Source organism: Cyprinus carpio, chromosome B18, assembly GCF_018340385.1.
Source record: "Cyprinus carpio isolate SPL01 chromosome B18, ASM1834038v1, whole genome shotgun sequence".
Classification (NCBI taxonomy): domain Eukaryota; kingdom Metazoa; phylum Chordata; class Actinopteri; order Cypriniformes; family Cyprinidae; genus Cyprinus; species Cyprinus carpio.
Genome location: NC_056614.1, coordinates 19,213,368 through 19,230,993, shown reverse-complemented (window position 1 = coordinate 19,230,993; position 17,626 = coordinate 19,213,368). Strand labels below are relative to the sequence as shown.

General features: G+C 34.6%; 1 protein-coding gene across 2 annotated transcripts in view; it reads left to right on the top strand.

Annotated features, from left to right (window-relative positions):
- Positions 1-1,064: 1,064 nt before the first annotated feature.
- The window catches only part of LOC109051794 (inositol 1,4,5-trisphosphate receptor type 2-like), a 78,203-nt gene continuing 61,641 nt past the window's right edge, over positions 1,065-17,626 (top strand). For both annotated transcript variants that reach the window (XM_042744221.1, XM_042744220.1), the window contains exons 1-10: positions 1,065-1,442; positions 8,326-8,396; positions 10,213-10,328; positions 10,473-10,559; positions 11,340-11,498; positions 12,885-12,983; positions 13,710-13,793; positions 13,896-14,042; positions 14,996-15,091; positions 16,719-16,769. In XM_042744221.1, coding sequence (XP_042600155.1) covers positions 1,351-1,442; positions 8,326-8,396; positions 10,213-10,328; positions 10,473-10,559; positions 11,340-11,498; positions 12,885-12,983; positions 13,710-13,793; positions 13,896-14,042; positions 14,996-15,091; positions 16,719-16,769 — 1,002 coding nt within the window. In that variant the 5' untranslated portion in view covers positions 1,065-1,350. The remainder of the gene's footprint in view (positions 1,443-8,325; positions 8,397-10,212; positions 10,329-10,472; positions 10,560-11,339; positions 11,499-12,884; positions 12,984-13,709; positions 13,794-13,895; positions 14,043-14,995; positions 15,092-16,718; positions 16,770-17,626) is intronic.

Below are 17,626 nucleotides of genomic sequence, written 5' to 3'. Positions count from 1 at the left end.
GAGAGAGGATACAATGTGCATATGAAGATAGCTGAATTATAAAGTGAAAATATGAAAGTGGTAAAGATAAGACATGGTTATTGATTATATTTCTTCAGCAAATTACCCCTGAATAAATATGAAATAGATCCATTAATCAGTAATGTTATTATACCATTAATCAGTCACTTCTGTCATTATTCTTAGGTAGGCCTACACGAGAAGTTACAAATGAACACTTTGCTCATGTCTGATAAGCAAACAGTTGTTTTTGTTATTATGCAAAGGGATTCTATAGATTATTCAAAGACACTTTGACAAGTTTTATGACCTTCAAGTGGCACTTTTATATAGATTACAAAGCTATCTCATTTAAAATATTCAAGAGAATGTTAGCAAAATGATTTTGCTTTATTAGATAAGGAACTTTCAATATTTAAATAGCACAAAAAATGCATTAAATGAACATCAACCAGACAAACAAACACAAAGGGTACATTTTTTAAATATAGGCTAAAATATTCAATAAATCACAAACGTTTATGACTATGGCATAGTCATAAACGTTTGTGATTTCTTTATTTATTGAGTCACTATGCTCTTTAGGCTATTTGCTTTATTAAATATTTAGAACTGAAGCAATTCATATAGGTTAATGGCGAAATCAGAATGGTTTCTAAAGTAGTATTTTTTAATATATATATATATATATATATATATATATATATATATATATATATATATATATATATATATATATATATATATATATATTATATATATAATATATATATATAGATATATATATATATATATATATGTTATAATTGGACATATACAATTAACAAAAGCTAAACAAACAAACAAATAGCTGGATGACACTTCACTGAAGTGCAGTGTGCAGATATATTTAAAAATAATATTAAATACTGGTTTTACATTATACAAAAAAAAACAGTATTGTTTAAACTCATTCATTAAAAAAATAAAAATAAATAAATAGCAAATGCGCAAACACACAAGTAGCGTTTTCACTTTTTGAGTTGCATACCGCAGCATTAAAGACAGACAGCATCACTTCCTTGATTTCACGGGACAGAGAGCGAGTCTCCTCCCACTCGAGTGGCATATTGGTGAGAAAAAGCCTCGTTTGTCTCACAGGAAGAAGTTGAAAACATGAAGAAACGCGACAGTTAGAGGATTCACGACTCAAAAGTCACGGGCTCAGCACATCTCTTCTCCGGACGGCTGGATTACAATGTGTTACTGTCAAAGAGAAGAAACAAGTGGCTTGAAACACTGAGTCGACTGGACACATTGTGCTGGATCAGAGGGGTTAAAGTATCCGAAACTACTGAAAGATTTGCAGATATGTCGGAACACAGGTCCTGTTTCCTTCACATTGGGGATATCGTGTCTCTGTATGCGGAGGGAACTGTCAATGGATTCATCAGCACTTTAGGGTAAGTTGCCTCCCATTGCTCATTATATTAGACTTAAACGTGAGTAAACATGGCAGTTAGATATTTCGTTCATATACGCTTATGTTAATATGTTGCCCAAAATCCAGTGTTACAATATTAAACATGCAATACTATTTCATGGATATTTTGTCCCCTCATGTCAGAAGAAGTTTGCTGAGTGGAAGTAGGAAGTGATTTGAGCTCATACTGCAGGCCAGAGGTGCAATGTGACAGCATTGCTTCAGAAGCATGCAAATCATTGAACAGGAATGCAAAGTGTTCTGCTAGTTTACATAGTAACGTGAAAATAACAATATAGGCTCAATTTAAAGGTGCATGTAGTGGTGTTTGGTAATTAAAAACCTTTACACTTGAAAAAATAAACAGTAATATCTTTGCAGTTATTTACATCACATGAAATAAAGACTATTTTTATCTACTAAAAAAAAAATACAAAAAAAAAATAAAAACAAGCTGAAATCTTAATCTACATGGAGTGGGTCACTGCCTCATGGATGGCACCATTTTTGACAACATGTGACCTGATGTGTCATGCAAATGGTTGATTAACTACTAATAATCACAGCAAGAATAATATGTTCACTTTATAGAGCTCTTTCAGCCATTGGTCATTACAAAGTATAGCACACAATACATTATAACAACAAACACATTATACACTACATGCTGCAGGCATGGAGTCTTGGTCAACACTTACCATTTTTTGGTAGATTGCAGATCTAGGTTCCGAACCAGCCCCTAAATCTTGCTGGTCTCGAACAAGGGAACCTCTGACTGCAGTTTGAAAGTGGATATACAAGCCGTTTCTGAACGAGTGCCATTCTTGGCTGAGCACCAGCTCCGGCACCAGCCCCAGTGGATAAGTGGTAACTATAGTATGGTTCAGGTTGTCTGCAGGTCACCCATTGAAACAGAATGAGGATTTAGTCGTACTTTTGGAATGAGTAAGATCCAGCTAAACTCAAATTAAATTTTACTTCGTGCACCTTTAATTATTAAAGGAATACCCAAAAATAAAAATAGTTAAAAATGTAGTCACCCTCAGGCCATTCAAGTAGGCTAGATGAGTTCATTTCTTTATCGGAACATATTTGGAGAAATTTAGCATTACATCACTTGCTCACCAATGGATCCTCTGCAGTGAATGGGTGCCGTCAGAATGAGAGTAAAAACATCATCCACAAGTAAACCATGCTTTCAGTCAGTAAGTTATTAGAGTCATGTAAAAAGCTGTGTGTTTGTAAGAAATTCTAGTTTGAACTCTACTTCTGATGGCACCCATTCACTGCAGAAGATCCATTAGTGAGCAAGAGATGTAATACAAAATTTTTCCCAGTCTGTTGTGATGAAGAAACAAACTCATCTACTTTCTTTGATGGCCTGTGGGTGAATATATATTTCAGCAAATTTTCCTTTTTGGATGAACTATATCTTTAAAGTCAAATGTAATTGAATTTGACAGTTTCTGAGATTGCACCGTGTAACAGAAGCGGTTTTCATGTGATTTTTTTTTTTTTTTTAAATATGGTCATAGGAACACATCTTCTTGAGAGTCTTATGAAAGATTATGAATCTAACCACATGGGGGTAAAACTGCCAGCTCCATTTCAGGTCACAAGTTGAATCACTTTTGCGTTGATGTGCAATGACTCATAAAGCAATTAAGGTGCAGAACAAATGACGCTTCAGTGCACCATGGCATTCTGCTCTGTGGCATTCAGAATGCTGCGGTCACAATATGTACAACATCTCTTTGCTTAAATGTCTTATCTTTAAAAGTTTTTTGTGCCATTGCATCGGAGGGATTGCAGCTGCGGTCATTTCTCTGTCACATTTCACAATTCATGCCAGCTCTTTAGTTGTTTTGGAGTTTCAGCATTTGTAAAACTTAATGTGTGGTTTTTCACTTTCTTACTATGATTCAAACATAAGTGCTGAGGTTTTGTTTGGAGCATAATGCAGGCTAATTTGCACATATTCGTAGTAATGTGCACTTGCATTGGAAATTGTGGTGTTCTGTTGCAGCAGACTTTGTGTCAAAGAGAGCTGTCAGACTGCATGTCCCAGTGTTGTGGCGCATAGTTGACGTTCCAGTTTTTGTTACGTCTTTTGTTACACTTGCAGTATGTTTTTCCAGATATATTGTCCCATATGTAGAGACAGACAGGCAGAATATGCAGATTATAGGATATTAACCTACTACTCTTACTGCACTCTCAGAAACAAAGGTACAGTACAAAAGCTATCATTTGGATTGTACCCTTTCAAAAGGTACACATTTCCCTTAAGTGTGGATGTAAAGTAGCTTAAAGGTACAAATTACTTCCTAAAGTGTACATATTAGTACCCTATTAGTATTGTAAATTTCTGTACCTTTCAGAAAGGTACTACCCCAGTGACAGCTTTTATACCTTTGTTTGAGAGTGTGTGCACAGTAGGTTTTTATGCATAGACCAACTGCATCTGCAGAAATGTACAGTTAAGAACACTGCAATAGATTACAACATTCAGGTTCAGAAGTTAAAATTCCAATTATTTTCTCCATAGAAGAATGGATTTATAACTTATAAACACAAAAATGAAAATTGTCATCATTTACTCACCCTCTAGATGTTTTAAACCTGTATGAGTGAGCCCAAAAGAAGCTTCAAATCAAAGTTTGTAATTTTGCGATTCACCTCATAGCTCATAATTCTTAAACAAAGTCCTTTTTCTAAATCCCTATAAAAAATACTCCCGGAACCAAGGCTGTTGAAAAAGTGTGTGGGCACTATTGCATTCTATGGGAGGACTGCTTCCCGCAATGCAATGTGCTTGACTCAACTTTCTATTTCCAGTTAATGAATGAAATGATGTTTCACATATGAATCAAACTACAGTTTTTATGGGTGCACTGCCTATTTCTTAATATTTTGCGAACTTAGTAGGCAGGATGCAGTGTATACTGTGCAGTATTTACTATTTAGTAGTTTGCTTGCACTTCATACCAAACATTGCCAGAGCTTTTCTTCTGATCCTAAACAAGGCGTTCTTGGATTATTTCCCAGAGGCTGTCATGGGTTTGTAGAGATATAATGGAAGTTGAATGGGGTTTTCTTTGTTTAGGTACCAAGGACTTGTTGTACTGCAGAACCCTAGTAGAGGGGAAAGACTGATAAGAAGCTTAATTGCTTGAAATTCAACATAATAAACATTTATGGCCATAATTTGAGAGTAGATTGGTTAAAAGGACAATAATATAGGTGGTCCCACTGTTCATTCTATATATGCCTCAGTTCATGGCTGTGAAGGCTTACTCCCAGTTTCTTACATATCAAAAACAAATGTTTAAGTGAAAGAATAGGAGTTGTTATAACGTGCTTCACTTGTAGCAAGCAAGGGGCGATTATTTTTGCTTTATACAAGGTCTAACTCCTCAACCTCATGTCATCAAGTAATGGAGCTATAATTAGTATGTTTGAACACTGCGACCAGGCTTGCATTTGGTTCATGTTTAACTTGGTGTACTTCATTGTGTCTTTGAAGATTGCTGGCTGTCAAAGAGTTTAAAAAGAACTAGAAGCACTCTGTTACTCATTTATGAGCGTGTGAAACTGGGCTGTTGGCACCTTTCCTGCTTTCTACTTTGTCTTCTAAAACACATCCTATTAATGTACTTAATGTCTTTGTTTAATACGCCTGTACAGATACACAGGAAAATGAGGAAGTGTGCTGGCATAGTATATTAAAGCAATAAAGCAGTTTGTCACTATAAAATATCCATTTGCAGCACTTACTTGGCTTAGTCATCATCGATCGGTAGAGTGGCTCTTTTTGTGGTGGTTTGGTAGCTCTGCAGTTGCTGATTTTTTTTCCTTTTTTTTTTTTTTTTTTAAGGTTTTGACATTTGTTTAGCTTTTAACTGATAATTTATTCATTATTTGTGCTTGTTATTAATCAAGCATTTAAGATAAATAGCATAAATGTCCCATCCTTCCCTTTTAGGGCTTTCATAATCTTCAGTTCAGTGACCTTGAAGACTGTGCCATGCAAAAAGATATTAATTGTAATTTTTTTTTTTTTTTTTTTTAGCTTTAATACTCTGGGAAAAACACACATCACAAGGAAACTTGTGGTTACTTAATGTTGTAGACCTGAAAGGCGGGTCTTTGCAATTTTGTCTCTACACATAGAAAAAACACTTTACTGTAAGTAAAAAGATTAAAATTGTGTCCCCACAAAACCACATACCACACACTATAAAACAAAAAAAAACTATACACACAACACAAAATATATTAAAATATTGTTTTTTTTTTTAAACCAAAAAGCAGTATTTGTGACTTTAACATGTTATGGGTGTCAATAGATTATAACAGCACAAGACAGAATTAGATTTCAGGAAGCAGCACTCTTTACCCGCTTTACTCACACTTCCTTCTTTTTCACAGTTCTTATGTATAACGTTGAGTGCTTTTTATTCTGTGCTTTGAAATTATTTGTCCTGTCCAGTGTCTCAAAGCATGGTAGTTAATAATAGTTAGTTGAATTGCATCAAAACGCTTGTGAACACTGAACTCTTTATAAACCTACAAAAATTAAATTGTTAATTAATTAAGTTTTCCCCACACTTTATGGTCTTATGTAACAATACATATTTTACAAATATGCTAGGCTGCTACATATGGTCATTTCATTTACATTAATGATGGGTTTCACTTCATATTTCATGTTTTTGTAATTTTAAATGAAACACATTTCTTATTTGTTGTTGACAAAAGGGTATTTGAGGTACAAAGGGGTGCAAAACAGGTTGGGGAAACACTGCTGCCACCCAGTTCTTGGGTAACAGGTTAAAAGTAATGCTACTGCTCAGATAACGGCCTTTTTGTTATATACTGTGCTGTGTGGCACTTCCTTTAAATGTGGTAGTGTATGTAATGTGAACTTACATCATTCATTCCTTTTTTGTTTCTTCTATAGTTAAACGAAGATAAGCTTGATGTCATACAACACACTGAGTGGTTAGATTTCCATCAAAAAATAATTATTCATGAATTCAGTTGAAACAAAAAATGTAATAAAAACAACTCTATTTTACTGTCAACAACATGTACGTGACCTTTAAGAGTCTATGCACACCCACATTCCTCCGGTCAGTTCAACACAGTAGTGTGAACTTCTACATTTTATTGCTGAAGTATTTATTTACAGACGACTGTGTTCACAAGATAGCCAAGCTGAGACAAGTGCTATCATTAAGAAAACCATGAGTTTCCCTTGATAAGTAATTGCTTATTTTTAGTTTGAACTACAGCAGTGGGGAAAGCCTGGATGTTGATGTGTTTATCAGGCCTACAAAGAGCACTGCGGCTTCCTTCTTTATCTAAACTTTGTTCAGGCTTTCACAAAAAGCCTCTTTATGTTTAAAGAGAGGCACTTCTGTTAGATTGGTTCTTAAATCTCTGGTTGATTGATTAATATTGAAGAAATAACTTTAAAATGACTAACTAAATAAATTTAAATTTGCTGGAAATTTACTCACCCTCAGGCCATCCAAGATGTAGATGAGTTTTGGAGAAATTTAGCATTACATCACTCGCTCACCTATTGATCCTCTGCAGTGAATGGGTGCCGTCAGAATGAGAATTAAAACAACTGATAAAAAAAATTACAGTAATCCACATGACTCCCGTCCATTGATTGATATTTTGTGAAGCAAAAAGCTGCGTGTGAGAGGACAACAGGGAATGGACTTTTTTGGACACATTTTGAACAGAAGCACTTGTTTACAATTAAAAAATGTAAATAAAGGGATTCACTGTTTATTACAAACATGCAGCTTTTCACTTTTCAAGACATTTTTTTGATGGACTGGTTTCATGTGGATTATTGTGATGTTTTTATCAGCTGTTTGGATTCTCATTCTGACGGCACCCATTCACTGTAGAGGATCCACTGGCAAGCATGTAATACAATGCTAAATATCCCCCCAAATCTGTTCTGATGAAGAAACAAACCTCATCTTAGATGGACTGAGGGTAGGATGATGTTAATTTTTGGGTCAACTATTCCTTTAAACTTATGAAAATTGTGTTCTGAAAGGTTTCTACATAGCCTTACTCTGTTGAGAGAGCCTGTGGTCACAGCGAATGAGGATAGTGTGTAATTAAATTTAACTGTATGGCTTTGCATTGACCATAGAGTGGGCAAATATGCTCTGCATTCAAAGAGATTTAAATAGTTTGTTGATTTAGGGTTACAGGCATTTTCAATTGAGTCCTTCATGAAAGGAAACTGTTTGCTTTGATATACTCCGTTGAGCCTACTAAGTCTCTTTTCTTGTGTCTTGAAAGACTTTTTCATAATAAAACCTATATCAATATCAGAGGACTTTTCTGGCTGTCTTTTAAATTCTCAAGTTGCTCGTTTTGTTTCTACGCTATTCTTTTTGTTCACTTTAGTCTTGTGAATCCACTGAGTATCTAACAAGCTTCCACTCTTTAATTTGATGCATGGCAGTGGCACTAATAAGCACTGAAACATTTTTGAAATTCTCTTTTAGACCAGTCAGTGTCCACAGCGGGACTTCAGTAAATGATGCTGGACTAATCTGCTGCTTTACATCCACCACTGAACAGAGGCCATGCTTGGAAACTGATTATTGACTTTGTTCATACTGATTAAATGCACATTTGATTTGGTTTCAAATCTGAGCTTTAATACTGGCTGTCTGCAAGTTATATAATCTGTTCCATTTGTTCAGTGTCTGATTAAAATTTTGCATATATAACATAGCATCTTGCCATGACATGCCATGCTGAACAAGCAGCCTAATCCTTTAATGTATACATTCATATTTTGTCATATTTTGCCCCTTCAGGTTGGTGGATGACAGATGTGTGGTACAACCAGAGGCTGGGGATCTTACAAACCCACCGAAAAAATTCCGAGGTGAGTCAGATCGACAAGATTCATCACATCAAATGACCCAATGCTAACATATCAGCACCATTATTAGCCAATCGACTGTTATTATGGATATAACAATGTTGGGAGCTAATTTAAAACATACTCATAATTTAAAGTAGTTAAACTACAGTCAAGTAATAGCTGGGTTACAAGCTTCTACACTAGTTGGTGGAAGAAGTAGCTTTGCTATGCTGTTTTGAAAAACTTGAGCTACATGCTGAAGAAAAATGTTAAAGTTAAGTTAGCGTTGCTACTTTTGCTTAGTTACTTCCCAGCATTGTAGTACCAATAAAAAGTGGCAGGCAAAAGAAATCCCAACACCGGGCAATGTAAATATGTAGCTGTAGTTTTCTGTGTGTGTGTTTTTTAACACCTGCTCAGCCACTGATTAATTACTCAGCCCTTGAGCAGTAACAACCTCCTACACACTGAATCTTTCTCTCGCCAAGGCCACGCAGTCTGTCACAGCCCCACGTCTTCAGCTTTATAGTGAGATTTCAGTAGGGTGCCTTGGCTGTTGCCTAATGACTAGAATTGTAAGCTGAGTTGGATAAATAGTGTTGTTTTTCAAGTGCAATTTGGAGAATCAGAAATAGCACTAACCGTAAACTCTTATTTTCCTCTTGTGCTGGAGGGCTTCGTTGAAATCCTAGCTACAAAGGGATGTTCACTACAAGTCAATACAAGCTTCCTGTGCTTCTGAACACAACGCACATGTGATAACTTGTGATTTTTCGAAGTAAAAGTTCACTGGAAAATGAATATAATGTTAAAATAATTGTAAAATAATAAAATTTAGCAGGTTCATTTTTGCATTGTGTGTTGTCAGTAGTGTAGCGATTATATAAAGCACAAAAGTCACTTTCAAACCAAGCGTCTTTCTGTTCGTCAATGTGTCAAAATCGCATTTTGAAATCTGTGGGAAAATCTTTCACCTTAATGTGAAATTCCCAATCACTTAGAATCCTTTGACTGGATGTAGCCTGCAAACATTTGCCGATCAATAGTAAATGTTAATCTGAATGTCAGTAATTATGTATATAATTGCAAGTTAGAGATCTTATTCTGTATAAAATGTTTTTAAATATTTTTTGAATCAGACCTTTACACTGGTGTAGACACATTTTAGTGGTTCCCTGAAGGTCTTTCTAAATGCACTGTTTGCTCTGTAATATATGTCCTTTGCTCGGTTAGCAAATAAACTCTGACTCTGTTGGATTTACTCAGTTGTCACTTTGCCAAAAGGGACATTTGAGGAAGTGTATTTGTACACAATACATTCACATCAAGGAGAAATCCTGGATCTATTTGGTTTGCAAGTAAAAATGACAGACTTGTGTTTGTCAGTGCTGTCCTTTTATTTGTCTCAAAGACACAGTCTGTTAAATGTTAAAGTGTAACAGTCGCTTGGATTCAGTAGGGACACCGAAACCAATTTACAATGCCTTTTATTTATATTATTTTATATATATATATATATATATATATATATATATTATATATATATATATATATATATATATATATATATATATATATATATATATATATATATATATATATATATATATATATATATATATATATAATTTTTTTTTTTTTTTTTTTTTTTTTTAAAATCTATGTATTGTTAATATATAATATAATATAATTTGAAATATGTATATGCACACATAAATAATGTTATAGAGCTATAATATTTATAATATTATTTTTATTATATACTAACTTTATGAAATATTTATATAAAGTATGTATAAAAGGACCTAATAGAATTGATTTTCTTTTTGTCTTCTAGATTGTCTCTTCAAGGTGTGTCCTATGAATAGGTACTCTGCACAGAGACAGTTCTGGAAGGCGAAACAGGGGAAACATGGGAACAACACACAGGGAGACCTCTTCAAGAAATTACAGGTGCCTTTACAACACTGTATGCTAACAGTACAGTAGAAATGCATCTTAGTTCTTTAACATTACTGATTATGCAATAGAATTCTACTACTAGGCATTTTGGGATTGCTGATTATAGTTTTCTGTCTTTTCTACTACGTTTTGCAGCATGCAGCAGAACTGGAGCAGAAACAAAATGACACTGAGAACAAGAAACTGTTGGGAGAGGTTGTCAAATATAGTCGGGTTATACAGGTACAGCCAAGCTTCCCTCTTCTTATCAACAAATGTTTGTTTTTTACACTTTTGGTTGGACATCAAGAACGTTCTGTTTGTTTTCACACTGTTGCCAAGGCTACCAGTGCCCCGCTCAAGGGCCAAAGAGGCGTTTGACAGTGTGGGTGATATACGGCTCCAGAACCGATAGAAAGAAATTAATGTTTGATTGGTCACTTTAATCTAAGTGTTTCTATGGGCTTACACAAAAACCATGGTTGCCGACATTTTGCCAAACATATTTGACCCAACGGGCCTCTTCGTTTGAGTTTTGCAGTTGCCTTCAAGGCTACTGACTGGACTAAAATAAATGTGTGTGTGTGTGTGTGTGTGTGTGTGTGTATGTGTGGCCTTGTGTTTTACTTTCAAAGACATGATTCGAAATTACAAAGTCTCGCTATGTATGTTTTGCATCTGATAATAAACTGAAAGTTTCAGTTTAATATCAGATTATAGTCTCACAGAGCCAGACTTTTCACTTTTGAATTATGACTGATCTATATTGCAGCTTATTTTACTTATAATCATTCTAATATGCTGATTTGGTGCTAAAGAAATGTGTAATATTAATATTTTTGTAGAAACATTAATTTAATAGATTTTTGTTTTTGTTAATATCTAAATGTCTTTTACTGTCACTTTTGATCAGTTTAATGCATTGCTCAAAAAAAGAAAAAAATCATATAGACCTCAAATTTTTGAATGATAATATATGTGGTACAGTATTTTTAATACAGTAAACTGTCCTTATGTTTTCAGCTTCTCCACATTAAGAGTAATAAGTACCTGACAGTGAATAAGCGTCTTCCGGCCCTGCTGGAGAAGAACGCCATGCGTGTGTCTCTGGACCCTTCAGGAAACGAGGGCTCCTGGTTCTATATCCAGCCTTTTTGGAAGCTACGCAGTGAAGGAGACAATGTAGGCTTCACTCCACTAACACAACAAACACTTCAGAAACAATCACTGTGTTTAGTTTCTGACTTGTATCAGTGAAGAAATGACTGCATCATCATTTTAAAAAGCTAATCAACTCTCATCATTATATTAACATTTTGGGTTAACTCATGTGGTCTCTCCTCTTGTTTTCACCTCAGCAACTGAATCGTGAAGGTATATAATATATTTGGCGCATGCAGTGTGTGTGTGTATGTACACGGACAAGTATGCAGTATGCTAACATGCATGTGACATGAAACCCTAACTGCCTGTTACAGTCTTGATTTTTTTTTTCTTTCAAGCCTGAACTATTAAAATGATATCCAAATACAATCAGATCTAGAATGCAAATAGTTTCCAAATCAGAATAGAATTATTAAATAGCATCCAAATAGGTTCAGATTCACTGTTGACATCAGTGGCTTGAGTTCTAAGTGTGATTGGTTGTGTGTTCACACTTCACTCACATGTTTTTCACAAACTGTGCATTTGCACTAGCTCTTTAAGCATGCAATGGATATTATATCTGTGTGTATAAAAAAGTTCTCTGTCATTTTTCATTAGTATCTGCTATTTAATGACCCCATGAGTTGGCTTGACAAGTGCAGTTTTCTTTCCCATGTGGCAGTATACTTTTCTTTCTTAATATCCCATGGCCTTTATTTTGTTGGTAACATTATTATGTGAATACAGTAATAAAGTATATATACATCAAACTATAGTTAATTCATAGTTTATAAATTGTAGACTCTATATTATTAATAAATTAATAGGTGATGTAGAAATAGTTTGTTCTTCATTCATTCATTCAAATTTTCATTGTTCCGTTAACTCAGTTAAGTTCTTTTTTTATCCTTCATATCCTAAACTTAACACTAGCTAAGGTATTTTAAAAACGTTATTTCAGTATTTTATGTATTTATTTTAAAAGTGTGGTTCTACCGCATGTGCATTTACTTACATTTGCATACACATCAGGAAACCATGCAATATTGACGTATTGACAGCATCTAAAATGTAAATCTTTTACGTATGTTCAACTTCGTTGACATACAAATGATTATTTAATCAATTATTATAAAATTAATGGAATTAAATGATTAGTTCTATTGAATTTGTGATCAGTGGCATTATGTTTTTATTTGCTTTTAACACAGTTGACTCCTTTACTTAATATGCTAGCATAAAAAAAGGCATGGTTACTGATTTCATGGGGTCAAGTATAAATGTGTCTAAAACACCAGTTTCCAAACTCTGCATGTCACAGGATGTGATGTCATTTGGTTTCTTTCATTGTTGACAACAGAAACAGAACAACAGAAACCTCTGTGGTTGAATGCAGTGTTATATATGTGCGTGTGTTTGTAGGTGGTACTTGGAGATAAAGTGGTTCTAATGCCTGTAAACGCAGGACAGCCTCTCCACGCCAGCAACATCGAACTCCTGGATAACCGTGGCTGCAAAGAGGTCAGACACCAGCTGTGTTCTCAACAGCACTGTTAATGAGATAATGAGATGCACTGTATGAATTACCGGGTTCCCATGGTGGTGGAAAACCTGGAAATATGAGAGAACTTTTAGGATTCCAGGCTTAGAAAATGTATATAATGTCATAAATCTTGAACAAGTCGTGGAAATTTCTATAGGGATTTTCAAGTTTTGCTTTGTGTTTGTGTATATATATATACACACACATGCATGTATATTTTAAAGAAAAATTTTATGTTTCTATTTTAAAATATTAAATATTTATATATTATATAATTTATATGAATCTAAATATATACATGTAAATATTTTCAAAATATATTCTTATGTGTGTGTCTTTATATATATACATAATAAATATACACAGTACACACACACACATATTATGTAAACAAAATCTTTTATTTTGGATGCGATTAATCATGATTAATTATTTGACAGCACTACTTTAAATAAAAAAAAAATCATCTGTATGCACTTTTAGAATATTTGCAATAACCTTAAATGTCTTAAAATATAAATATATTGTATGTAAAGTAAAAGAAATGTTTAATTTGTGATGTTATTAATTGTTTTTTTGAGTTGGTTCTTTTCAGTTAATCAGTCAAACCAGTTTACGATTTCAGTCACAAATAGAAATAAGTAGAAATGTCATGAACAAGTTATGGAAATAAAGATGTGTGTTTTGTATTTCCGGTCTGTCAGGTTAATGCTTTGAACTGTAACACCAGTTGGAAGGTCACTCTTTTCATGAAATTCAGTGAATACAGAGATGACATATTAAAAGGGGTGAGTCTTATGTTGGAGTTTATTAAATATGTGGGGAGTGATGTACTGAATGTGGTTTATAATATCTCTCTAATCATTTCTCTCTCTCTCTGATTCACTCAGGGGGATGTGGTGAGGTTGTTTCATGCCGAGCAAGAAAAGTTTCTTACTTGTGATGAGTACAAAAAGCAGCAGTATGTCTTCTTACGAACCACTCTCCGCCAATCAGCAACCTCCGCCACCAGTTCAAAAGCACTATGGGAAGTGGAGGTACGTACTGTATGTTTTTCTTATTCACAAACTTAAAGTTATCTATATGTACGTAGTGAAGTAAAATGTATCATAACATTTTCTGGTTTATAAATGGGATACACACTACTGTTCAAAAGTTTGGGGTCAATGAGGCTTTTTATAATGTTTTTGAAAAATCTTTGAATAACTTGAAGTTATTCCTGTGATGACAAAGCTGGATATTCAGCAGCCATTACTCCAGTTTTTGTTTCTTATTATTATCAATGTTGAAAACTTTTGTGCAGCATAATATGTGACCCTGGACCACAAATCTAGTCTTAAGTCGCTGGGGTATATTTGTAGCAATACCCAAAAAACATTGTATGGCTCAAAATTATCGATTTTTCTTTTATGCCAAAAATCATTAGGATATTAAGTAAAGATCATGTTCCATGAAGATATTTTGTAAATTTCCTACCGTGAATATATCAAAACTTAATTTTTGATTAGTAATATGATTTGCTTAGAATTCATTTGGACAACTTTAAAGGCGATTTTCTCAGTATTTTGATTTTTTTTTTTCACCCTCAGATTCCAGATTTTTTTTCGTATCTCGGTTAAATATTGTCCAATCATAATAAACCATACATCAATGGAAAGCTTATGTATAAATCTGAATTTGAAGAAATTGACACTTAAGACTTTTTTTAGTGAAAACAAAATTTTTTAGGATTCTTTAATTAATGAAAAGTTCATAAAAACAGCCTTTATCTGAAATAAAAACCTTATGTGATATTATACATTTATTTACTGTCATTTTAATTAGTTTAACTTGTCCTGGCTAAGTACAAATAATAATTTATAAAAAACAAAAAACCTTTATCATACCCGGAGCTTTTGAACGGTAGTATATGTTCTTACTCAGTTGTTAAAACAATGTCATGCTGTACAGAATTAATCTGGAGTCTCTCATCCTGTCTCATTTGCATCAGGTTGTCCACTATGACCCCTGCAGAGGAGGAGCCGGCCAGTGGAACAGCCTGTTTCGCTTCAAACACCTCGCCACAGGACACTATCTTGCAGCGGAGGTGTGCATTCCATGTCTACATTGTTTAGTCCTTCCCTGAAACTCATCCAGTTTTTCCCTTCTGCCTGTTTTGCATTATCCAGTCATGGTTAAAGAGCTGTTTACTATATGGTTTGACATGTTGTGGTTTTTGTGAATGCCTGTGGTTTACATCTATTTGCATGCTGCATACATGAAGCCTTTCCTAGAATAGTAAACTCACTGGTGCGCCACTTTTCGGTGATTTAGCTGCATTTACTCAGCTGACCCTGAAATCAATAACACATTATCTAAATGCTGATATCATAAGAATGTCAGAATGTATTAGCAGTTCACTCTGAGATCTCTATTGTTTCTTGTAGACAGCAAGGAGTCTAAGGAGATCTTAATATCAGCTCAAATATTTCTCATCAAACACTCCCAACACCAAATTATCTGAACTTTAATATTCTAAATAATTTTATGGACACTCTTCCCATTTCCAGGGTTCTCAGAAGTGGAAGTCGTCACAACAAATATAATTTTTACGTTCCCCAATAGCAAATTAAAAAAAATCCACGATAGTGTTTCTACGACTTTCCAAAAGAGGATAAAAATGAAGAGATTTATTATGTTGCACAGAAGAGAGAAAGAAGTCAGATTTGCAGTCACTTCCTCAGCCATTGTTTTGAAACACTTAGGCAGCAGTGTTAACCCGTTTTTTTAAATTTAATGCTAAATTAAGAAAACACAAAGTATAGGGTTATAAAAATGCAGTAATTAAAAAAAGATAGATTTGCGATGTTAATAACTGTGGAAATGTCATCACAGACTGTGAAAAGGGTCCAGAGCTCTGTATTTCTACTGAATGTCAAGAGTAGTCTCGTTTTATTTCAATAATTATTTCTGTTAAGGGATTTTGGAGAAACAGCTGAGACAAAATGAATATTTAAACTTTTTAACAGTAGTATTTAGCACTTTAATTCAGCGAAAACATTAAATTGATCGAAAGTGACAGTACTTTTACAATGTTACAAAGAATTTGTAATCTTAAAATGCATCAGAGTTTTGACAAAAATATTAAGTAGCACAACTGCTTTATTAAAATCATTAATAATAAGAAATGTTTCTGGAACACCAATCTGTATTAAAATGATGTGACGCTGAAATCTAGAGTAATGGCTGTTGAAAATTCAGCTTTACCATCAAAGGAATAGATTTTGTTTTAAGGTATATTAAAATAAAAAATGGTTATTTTTTATTTATAATAATATTTTACAATATCACTGTTTTATTTTTTACTGTATTCTTGATCAAATAAATGCCCCCCCCCAAAAAAAAGCTCCCCCCCCCCCCCAAAACATTAAAAAAAATCTTACCAATTCCAAACTTTAGAATGGTAGAGTACACGTGACTTTATAGTCAAGTCTTCTAAACTATAAAAGAGGTTTACCATTATTTTTTTATACTTTTAAAAGTGCAGAAGATGGGCTGCAGGTGGCAGCCTTCTCAATGTTATTGTCACAGTGGTGTAGAATCAGTCACAGACATCCACTGTGCACAAGGCAGACAGATGGCTTATTGTCCAAGATAAAAATGATGTAACAACCCTCCTTTGTGTCTGTGTGTGTTCCATAAGACCTTCATGAACATTTCTGCTTCTGTTTCAGGTGAATCCTGATTTCAAAGCTCGTACTGACAGTATCAGCACCAAAAACGAGGTAAGTCAGACCTCACTTGGATGCCAACCCGTGTGAGTCATATCTAAGCTTGCAGAGTTCCACAGAAGATCCTTTTCCCATTCTTCAGAATCCACTTATATTTTTTCCCCCACGGTTTGCACTTTGACACTATCTTTGAAGTATTAATCACATTTGCTGATTGTGTTGAACTGTATTTGAAGTTTTGTGTCTGACTCGCTCTGCTGAAGTAAACAGAACCTGTTCTGTCTCATCTACACAGCATTGCGGCTCAGCTCAACTCTCCTGCACAACTTCGCTATTACGTAATCTGCTTCTCTCCCCTCCTTCACGCTGCAACAGACAGACTCGCACAACTCCCGTCCTCCTACTCTCCGGAGATTTTTTTTTTTCTTCCGCCTGTATCTCTCACTGCACCTTTCAGCTGTATTAGCATTCTGCTTCAGCAGCCTCACAGACAAACACACTCGCACACGCGCGCACACACACACTCGCAGAGGGGGCTCCTTACATAATGTCTGAATCTGGGGGTGCCCCGTGAGAGTCAGGCAGACGTGCTGTCTGCTTCAGTGGAGGAGTGAGTCAGAGGAGCTGTAGAGATTCAGAGCAGAGGAGAATTTATAATGCTGCTCTCCAAATAGCCCTCCATCAAAAAGCTCCGGTGAAAACAGTCTGTGCCACAGATGCAGTCCTGAATAATATCCTCACTGTAGATGACCTCTGGGTTTTTCTCTGTATTTTTTTGCAAGATCTGTTTGAGCTGTGGCCATTGTAGGAATTGCAGGTTCAATGCTGTCGATTAACAGTTTTCAGTTTTTTAAAAACGAGTAAAGATATGTTTACAGTAGCACACTAACACTGGAACTGAATAAATGTTC